The sequence below is a fragment of the Acyrthosiphon pisum genome, chromosome X (genome assembly GCF_005508785.2).
Source record: "Acyrthosiphon pisum isolate AL4f chromosome X, pea_aphid_22Mar2018_4r6ur, whole genome shotgun sequence".
Taxonomy (NCBI): Eukaryota; Metazoa; Arthropoda; class Insecta; order Hemiptera; family Aphididae; genus Acyrthosiphon; species Acyrthosiphon pisum.
In genome coordinates this window covers 59,119,024-59,129,517 of record NC_042493.1, presented here as the reverse complement: position 1 = coordinate 59,129,517, position 10,494 = coordinate 59,119,024, and the positions used below count along the sequence as shown (strand labels likewise).

The 10,494-nt window shown below is 29.2% G+C and overlaps 1 protein-coding gene across 1 annotated transcript; it reads right to left on the bottom strand.

Moving 5' to 3' along the window:
* Positions 1-3,947: 3,947 nt before the first annotated feature.
* LOC100572604 (transmembrane protein 205-like) lies at positions 3,948-9,605 on the bottom strand. Its single transcript, XM_003247035.3, has 4 exons — positions 9,370-9,605; positions 5,406-5,617; positions 5,122-5,282; positions 3,948-4,220 (listed from the first exon to the last, which is right to left on the bottom strand). The coding sequence occupies exons 1-4, from the start codon at positions 9,603-9,605 to the stop codon at positions 3,948-3,950; spliced, it is 882 nt and encodes a 293-aa protein (XP_003247083.1).
* Positions 9,606-10,494: the final 889 nt, after the last annotated feature.

Here is a 10,494-nt window from a genome sequence, read left to right as displayed (position 1 = left end):
CCATGTGAGAAAATTTCCAAAAATATAATTTTTAAAAAAGTTATAACGTTCCAAATTAATTTAATCAAAAAAATACTGATATTTAAAAAAATTCTATAAAAAAAACTACTTGATTTAGATAAATGTTTTTACCATCCAAATAGTTCTTATAATCAGATTCACAATTGGCTATTTTTAATTTATTCAAAAAAATTTAAATCAAATTTAAAATTTTTCATTATCAGTATTAAAAAATAAAAATATTTTTTTTTATTACATGTGCAACGCAAGTGGCTATAAATTATATATATAAAAAAAAATAATTTAAATATTGATTAAAACAAAATTTATTCTAAAAGTCAGTTCTATCTGTTACACCCTGTGTTTGAATAAAATCGAATACACAAAATTGATTTACTAAAAACCGTATTGAGAATATGTTCAATAAATGTTAATTGTTATAATTAATAAATCCGGTTGTCCTCAATTTTGGATTCTAAAAGAAGCGATGAATGTATTGATTTTGCAAAAATATGTGTTTTTTTTTTTGTGTCTGTCACCACCGTTTGGGACAGTAAAACTGCTTCAATTTTATTCAACTGTATCTTGTTTTATGGGAAAGTGAATCTAGTTGGTCCGTTCGGAAGATCAAAATTTAAAACTTCCAATAGTTTTCAAGAGCGCCGGGAAAAACAACATACAATTTAAGGAAAAACTGGAATTATTGCGGAAAATCGATTTTGGTTTTTGGTATAACTCTAAAAAAATGATCTTATATATATGAAATTTTCACTGGTTGTTTATATTAGCATTTTATATACACGATAAAATTTTTAAAATATTTTGATTTGTTTTGAACTATTTGCGGACATTTCAAGTTTACAATTTTAGATTCTGAGTGAAACGATGAATGTATTGATTTTAGAATGATGTGTGTTTTTTTATTTTTTTTTTTGTGTCTGTCATCAGCTTTTAGGCCAGTAAAAGTGCTTGGATTTTCTTCAATAGTATCTTTTCTGATTTTTTTCAGATTCGTTTTTCTTATATAATGATATTATATCATTGAATTCAAATTTAACATCATCCATTACAGTAACACACTTTAACTTACTGTATAGTAGTAGTTGTTACTTTTGCAGGTCAAAAGTAAAAATTATATATATTCACTATAATATTATGTTTTACACTTATCTATGTTCCATAATTTTGCCAAATTATTGGGTTTTATTACTATATTATTATTTTTTTTTTGCTTCTTACATTTATATTTTACTTACATTTTACACTAACTTGTATAGTTGTATGTTTTACATTTAAGAAATTCATTAATTTTTATCGATTAAATGCTTAAATAACATTAAAAATATATATATAATTGTTTACAATGAATAATATTACTTTGGGTGTAAGCCAAATCAATTATTTTTTAGTTTTACTGCAATAACTGCAGTAATCGTCTAGGCAGGCGGGACATGTCTAATCTTACCAGCCCTCACATCGTATTTAATCTCCCATTTGTTGTCCTAAAAAGTTATACATTTCATCTGTAATTAAATATTAAAATAATATTTACAAATAAATCGAAAATTTACAGTAGCTATGTAAACATTTTTTTGTCACGTGCAAACGCCTATGTTGGTAATATAGTATATATTATAGTGGACATAGGCAGGTAAATAATTGAAAAAAATGGTTCAAGATCACCTTTGTACGGTCAAAATATCAAACATTAAAAGTATAAGTACGAAACATGGGCCCTTTGTACTATTATCGGTATTATATGGATATTATATACATAATAAAACATAAAGTATATACAATAGAAGTACAATAGAAAGTTTGACATCATGACCTATTATATTAAATGTAATTATCATTTGGGAGGTATATCTAACTATAAATTTAAGTATCTTATATTCTAAATAGGAGGGAATCGTAGGTTATTATTAACTATCATACATAATTTTATGAATATATTATATAAAATACAAATATATTTTCCGAGCACTATATAGAAATTTAGTCAAATTGTGGTGTTCGTAAATCGTTTATGTGTTCATATCGTGGCGATGACAACAATAATTTCAAATAAAATGAAACCAAAATTCATCAATGATGTGGTTTTGATTATACAATATTACGACTGAATTCTAACGATATAAGCTGAAAATGTTCAGTCACCTACGTGTAAATGGAATATTCAAAATATCTTCAAATCATCATTATTATTTCCTTTAAATTAGTTTATACATTTTTTTATTGATTTTTTAACAAAGTTTTTACTAATAGATTACAATTAACTACAAAAATGATGGTTAAATCTCATCAAATTACATACTTATACGTTATAAGTGTCTGCGTTATTCATTTTAAACAATGTATTATTAAAACTACAAAATTATCGTTCACCTAAAAAATATGTATACCAGAGTAATTGTATACGTCTCTAATAAATAACAATATTGATAGGTGTATATAGATATATTTATTTTTTTATTGTGATACAATATTATATACTATATTAGGTACAACTAAAAGTTTGTAATAATGCATAATATAGGAAAAAAAGAAAATATCTACTTAAATATATATATTTCTTTTTATTGAATAAAATATTTTACTTGCAATCTATATTAATTATTAAGTATAATAAAATAAATACATTTTTTCAAAAAAAAAAAATCTGTCTGAAAAAAATAATGACGTGAGGTTCACATGTTTAGAGAAAGTGTTCATTTACATCACTCATATAAAGTTAACAGTATAATAACTAACCTAGTAAATTACCTGGATAGAGTTTTTTTAAAAGTTAAATTGAGTAGGAATAATATTTAGTTAGATCAAATCTCTAGACCATTTTCTTTTCAGTCGGTGGGTTGTATCGTCTAAGTCTAAAGAGGATAAATTTGATATTAGCGAGGATTTGAATGATTATATAGCGTTTATAGAATTGTTTGTAGTATTTAGATGATTAATCAGGGATGGTCATTATTTTGAAGTCACTATATATTATGGAGGGTTCAATTACTATCATACCGTGGAAAAATATATTACGAAAAACAAAAAAAAAATGACTCATAAAAGCTATTATACCTAATCTTGTAGTATAGGTTTATATGATAAGTTTTGAAAATATCAAACCTATGCTAATTATTATTATTTTTCGTGCGTCGTTAACTTGTGAAAATATATGAGACGCGGTCCCAAAGTCTTGTAGTAGCTGTAGTAACTATAACCTAGGAGTCTATTGGTAGCAACTATAAGTACTTATTATAGTAAGGTACTTAGTATAGTTGTAGTGGCAGTAATATTTCTAGTATAGGTAGTAGGTATCATAATATTGTAATACAGTATAAGCATAATAATATAATAGTATAATAAGTATAATGTTTATTATTATTATTATTTTTGCGTTACAGTGGCGGCGCCGGAAACGAGTGTTTCACCTTTCGTTGACGGTATCCTATAATATTATTCATGGCGTCAACAGCCTCTCGACGGACAAAAACATTTAGAACCATCATATTTAAATTATCTACGGTTATTAGATAGCAGAATTATTCAATTTACTCATTGTATATAAGGACACAAAAAAAAAAAAATTAAAATTAAAAGCACACATTATTGTACAATTGATACGTTTGATTCCACTCAAAATCTAAAATCTCTGTGGGGATCTATCCCCATCATCCCACTCCCATAACTATGCCACTGTACCTAATCTATGTCTATATATTAAGAAATCTACCCGAACGTAAACCTCTGTATAGCGAAGCCCCACCCCTTAAATAGCAGACAAAATTTCAAGCGGCCTAGAGTGACCGGTATTCAGAGGTTTCACATTATTTAAAAAAAAATGAATATAATATTAAAAATTGAATGCATGGCGATCGGCTTATGCAGTGTGTTTATAGTCTTCCTGCTCTCCTATATACTTCCGGTCGTCAGCGGCGGCTGCTCTGATTGCATTAGGCCGCGATGTACGTCAAGTGATAGACACTGCACATGATGGTGATAACGTTACCCATGGCCATCACCGTGTGCATCTTACGGAAAATTCGGTGAATAGTCATGTAATGCGGGCACTTGACCAGTCGGCCAAGGTTGCAGCGGCCCACTTCTTTGCCCAAGCCCGCCGACTTCTCGATGGCCGTCTTGACGGCGATGAGCCGCAACACTGATGGTACCATATACAACCAGATGGTCAGTTCCAACAGGAAGCACAGATTCAACGCAATCAACTGTAATGCGGAAAAATACGCGAAAAACGTAGTTATTATTACTGTCACAATTAAATATAAATGCCTATATCTGTGACAGATTAAACGCCCGTTGATACGTATATAGCTCTCTCCAAATATAAAATACAAGTCTAACATCAATAGTTTACAATTGGTAAACAACAGATAACTATTATACATTCATTATAGCTGTTAATATTGTTTATTGACTATTGTCTTAAGAATCATTTTATATTTTCGTTAAGAGGAGTCACTATATATTACTTACCTAATGAAAAAAATTGTTTTATATTTTTAACGTAAAAATGATAAGTGTCCAGTTTCTTATATTAAAACAATGTTGGACCCCTCCCTGAATTTGTTTTCAGTTACGGTCTTGTTATAACGGGTGTAGTCAATTTGCTGAATTAGAGGTCATAATGTATATATTCTTTTCGATGGGTACATACAAATAGAATATAAGTAATATAGAATGAAAAAAAAATATAAGAATTGGAAGTGCAGGAAGTGGGACCTTGATGATTTTTACTGTTCTGGTTTTGGTTCAATTCCCAGAAAATCTAAAATTTTGGTTTCGGTTCCGGTTCAGTTCTTAAAAAATTAAAAATTCGTTACTGGTTTTGGTTTTATACTTGTGTAAAAAAATGTGAAAATAAAGTAAAATGATCGGTTCAGGTAAGGTTCCGGTTTTTAAATTAATTTAAATGAGGGTTCCAGTCCCTGATTTGAGCACTGAATTTACGAGGAATGACTAATGACAAAATATATGAAATCAACAGTTGCTTAAACCTCCTTCATCAAATAGGTAGGCGGTGATAGGTATACCACTATACCAAGTTCCTTCGGGTTTTTCAGTATTACTATAATTATAATTATTACACATTTTATAAATTGTGTATACCTGTAAATACGTGTGTAATTGCCACACGTCCGCGTTCATCTTTCTGAACTGTACCAGCGTGATAGCGCTCAGCACACTGTTTATCGAAAAGTATTTCGGAAACAGGATCTTTTGGACGTCACCAAAAGCGTGCCTGGACAAATTGAAATACAAACTCAGTCCTGTAGAAACAAAAACAAATTAATAAATATATAAAATACAACTCTACTAGTATATATATAGAGTACCCATATGGCTATCTATATAACATATAATACTTGAAACTTGAAATCTACTTTACTTACCAGAAACTATCGTCATCCAAAACTGAGAACCTAGATGGATACTGAACGATGCCAGATACACAAAGTATACGAGAGTCTGGGGTTTCGCTTTTTCATTATTACGATTATTGGCGTTCGACATTTCCCTCAGGTTACCGGGTATCAGCGACGTGGTGACCAAAACGATGGCCAACGCCATTATGATGTGGGTTGACTGTTCAAAGAACAACATCCTGACAGATAAAAAAACAATATTATGTGTTATTATAAACATAACTACGGCAAATTCATCGCAAAATTTGGGAATACAAACGATTATAATTCGGTGCACGAGATTTGTATCGCCATTTGCCAATATAAGTAACGATTTTAAATCTAACAATAATAAATTATTATTTAAGATATTATTAATTATTATATGTATATTATATTTTGTCGTTTTATTTAATTTTTTTTCGCATGCCATTATGTTTAGGTCTCTTTGTAAATGTGTAGTTTCTTATAAAAGAAATTGAACAGATCTAACGTAAAATTACGACAGAAATATATTTAACGCACCGCGTTATTATCGTGAATCAAACTTCTATTTACGGTTATTATTTAGGTGTATTTCTTATCGATACAAGTATAAGAGAGTAATAATTTGTTTAATTTAGTAGTATATGGTTGTTAGGTACCAATTCGACATAAAATTAGTAAGCAATTTACTTATATAAATTTTAATTTAAAGTTAAAATATTTTTCGATCTGAGGGTTATTGTCTCTTGTGTCATATACTCTTCAAGTGATATTTACAAGAAAAGTGATGGAGAATAAAATTATTGTTTGATTAATGGATTGGTTATTGATTATTATTCCTGTACAATCTACATAATATTATAAATTATAATACATAGTAGCATAAACAATAAAACTAGATAGTTACATAATATTATTCTGTATAATTCACTCGTCCTATACTTTTTATGGGTTTTCTCGAAATATATTAATAGTATATTAATCCCGTGGTGATCCACGGTACATCAATTTAAAAAAATCGTTATTATATAATATATTCATATTATTCGTGTTTTGTTAGAATCTTTAACCAAATGCTATAAATTATTTTATATACGATTAAAATACTCTTATATTTGAAATTTTGAATATCTAATATTCTAAGCAGTCTTCGATTGGAAAAAAAACATTATAGAGACGGATAGACGTATATTTTATCGTTGCTACATCTTTAAAGACATCATAAATACGTTTTTGGTACGTCCATATTATCTATATCAATATGAACGACTGTTTCCTTCTCTCTTAATTTGTTCGGTATAGACTCAAAAACTACTTTACTATTTTAAATAAAAGTTATCATCCCTTAGGACTCGGGGAGGGTTTATAGCTACGTATTTCAATCCCTCTGTTTAGGGAATTACAGGGTGGCTAACGTATGCATTTGACTTCAGCTCACGAAAATCGAATATTCTTTGTTTACGTTTAAGGTTAAAAATATTGCCATTTGATGTATCTTAATAGATAATAAAGTAGTTATTATAATATGATTGGATATAGATTTCATTGTTGTATTTTATTTTGCAATTTAGGCTAATAGACATATTCCAAATAATAAATGTCATAAATCAATGAAGGTAACACTGAATAATAGCTGTATTATATATTATAGGCACACTGTATACAATTATTGAGGTATATAAAAAAAAAAAAAATAGCTGACCGGTTTCGACAAAAAACAATTAAGAAATTAAGGAAAACAGACAGGTATTATTAATCAGATTATAGGTATAATATCTAAATAACGCATATGTAAATACACCATTTTTGTTTGTTTGACACTAAATTGTACACACAAATATTATTTGGGATACCGGACGGGTCGTATGCGAATCGCAATAGAAGCCATGTAATAATAATAATAATAATAATCATAACCATAATTGCTATTACTTCTAAAAGGCAAAGTGTTGGTATATGGCTAAATTTAATATGGAATTAAAAAATACTAGATCATTTTTGACGATGTACACACCATAAGGTTAGATAATAGATTGAACTAGGTAGTTAGTTTATGGTAGCTTACCAGCTACCTAATGTAGTAATGTTAATAATATTCAAACCATAACCATATTATATTTGTTCATTTTTGATTGCAATAAAATTTATCAAATATAAGAGAAAAAAAAGTTCACTTCTTATTAGACTAGAGTTTAGATTTAATTTCCTAAAAAATTACAATAAAGTACATTAAAACAATGTGAAAATAACTTATTCAAATTAGCTATAATATGACTTTAATATTTAAATATATAAAAGCTTAAAAGTAAAAATTATGAAACCCAACTAATGCTGCGTATATGCTACGGCGGACGTACAAATAAGACTTCGATCGTTATCGATCTTACGTATATTATAATCAGAGATAATCTGAGTGGAAATGGCTAGGACATGAGCGCCAATTTTTTCTAGGTGAAGGATGGCAAGGATAATTTTAAAATTAAATGAAATTTTTTTTTTACTAAGAAAATTCTTAACATTAATATATTATATAGCCATATAGTCTAAGATGTATAAATTATACATTATTGCCTACATTATTATATTAAGAAGACGCTATACCTGCATGAGTTGTATCTGTCTTACGAATAACGCATAATACAGCAAATCGTACAAACTGAATAATCCATTATTTTATTGAACTTTACTCATGTTTAAGAGCGAATTGATATTATAGGTACAATTTAGAAGTAAGATATTACCTAGTGAATCGCATAGGTTTCTTTTTAGATTTTCGGTTTAAATCATTAGATAATAATTATAAGTTATGATATCATTATAATCTCGCTGCATACATATTTTACTACTTTTAAAGTATTATACAGAGATGATGAGTCACTATTGGCTTTATTATACTATTCGTACAATCGCACCATTAGTGATCAACCGAAAATATCGTGCTAATTGCCGCGTGACTCAAACGCTACAATAGCCTTATATCTATTATCTAATATATATATATATAAATCTGGTACAACAATTTACGTTCACTGTTTAAATTGCAAAAAATGCTGTTAATATTCAAAAATTTAAATTGTATAAAAATAATTTGTATCATCCGAAGCACATATTACATATTTTACGGTTCTATGTCTTAGAAAACAGGAAAAAAATCATTGCATAAAGACAACAACCTTATTATTATATGCCACGAGTGCAGGGACGTAGCACACACATAAATAAATATTATATAGGTATACTCGTATATAATATAGCTGGGTATAAGTTAGGTTATATAGTATATACATAGACCCTCGTTAAAACCCCATAATAATCACGTTGATAAGAAATGACACAGTACTAATTAGTAGGTAGGTACCTACCTAAGTTAAGATACATTTGTAATATGATAATCATGATTCTCCTTTATTAACCAAATTGGAAATTACCTTTTAACAGGGCTGATTCTTTCACCCGTTCATTGGGAAATATCAGTTTCACCAAAAGACTTGTTAAATATAATGGCAAAATCAAAAAGAAAATTAGGTATATCATTATAAATTATAATTTTATTATTTATGTTATATTTATACCTATTTTTTTTTATTTATACGATATTTATTTTTATTATAGAATAACTTTATATTTACATATTTCACCTATTGAATAACAAAAATATTATTTTTTTTAAATATTTTTTTTTTTTTACAATATATAGGTACATACTATAGCATATTCTGTACGTTATTACGAATTCAATTTTTGCATAATTAAAAAGAATGGTTAAAGTTACTTATTATTATTATTATTATTATTTTTTTTAACTTAACCCTCCTCAAAATAAAATCCTGGTTAGGTCCCTGCACAAGTGGATTGTCACATCTACGTTTAATTTATTCGCCCTCGCAACGCCGAGTAATTTATTTTTATACTGCAGCTTGTAATATTATTATAGGTATTTATTATGTTATAATAATATGATGCTCACTTGTAAGGCAGCAATCTCAGCAGTCTTCTGAATATCTTTGTGCAATTGTTGACTATGTTTCTGGTGACCGCGGTCAGCGCGTTGCCGGCCAACGGTTCTGCAACAGTAGTTGACGTCTGCCACCCTTCCTCGTACATGGACTTACGAGTGGTTAAGTCAGCCTCAGGTATCTTGAACAAGTGATGTGGATGACGACCGTATCCTCGTTTTGGCGTTTGATTGACCGTTTCGCTCATTGTGGTTGTCGTCGTCGTCGATGTAAATATTAAATTTTACAGGGATCGACAGTGATAGATAGATTAGATGTAGCGTGAGAGGGGGAGAGACAGAGAATGATGAAGTGACGTTGAAAATAAAATGATTTCTACTTAGGAAAAGTGTTCCTTGAGAACGGTGGTGCAGTAATACGGCTATAGGTATATGTGTAGGCAGTGTCTGTGTGCGTGTGCATCAGACGCAGTCGTCGTTGGCAGTGAAAAATGAAAAGTGAAAAAGACAGTTTACAACCAGTCTGTGGCAAGCGGCGGCGGAGAAATGGCCTACGTGACCAACGAACAGGCGGCGTTCACACCAAAACAGTTTTTTGCCACGCTTTATCGTCAACAATAATATTATTGTTTACTATATGTCTATATTATACACAGACACGATTCCGCGCGACCGGGTGCATTCTGAAAACTCGTCGCTGGACCCTTTGAATGAAGTCACTCCGTTGAACATTCCCTTCTTATGGAGGGTTATTACCTGAGGCAAAAACGATAATATCATAATATTAGGAGGACGTCACACCCACATGACGTGTTGTCTCCGTCTTAAACACGGACGACAAAACGCTGAGTAGAACTCGTTCAATTTTAGTTCAAGAAGAAAAATACATATTATAAAATATTTTTGAGAGCAAGTTGTTACGTTTTTTCCATTATACCTACCTACCCAATATTATAACGATCATTGTATCGTTTAGAAATGGCAAACATTTCAAAAATGTTAAAATATATTTAACTTTTCAAAATTTAATTTTTTTTTTAAACTCACCGTAAGCACTGCCCTTCAAAATATTGTCATATTTTAATTTTGTTATAGATGTTTTTACTATAAAACTAAAATTGAGCGAGTTCTACTTTG

Excerpts from the sequence above, each read along its gene's own strand:
- LOC100572604 (XM_003247035.3), bottom strand. The coding sequence starts at position 9,605 with ATGAGCGAAACGGTCAATCAAACGCCAAAACGAGGATACGGTCGTCAT. Across the intron at positions 5,618-9,369 it reads CTGAGATTGCTGCCTTACAA|GATGTTGTTCTTTGAACAGT; the intron begins GTGAGCATCATA and ends TTTATCTGTCAG. Across the intron at positions 5,283-5,405 it reads TTGGATGACGATAGTTTCTG|GACTGAGTTTGTATTTCAAT; the intron begins GTAAGTAAAGTA and ends TTGTTTCTACAG.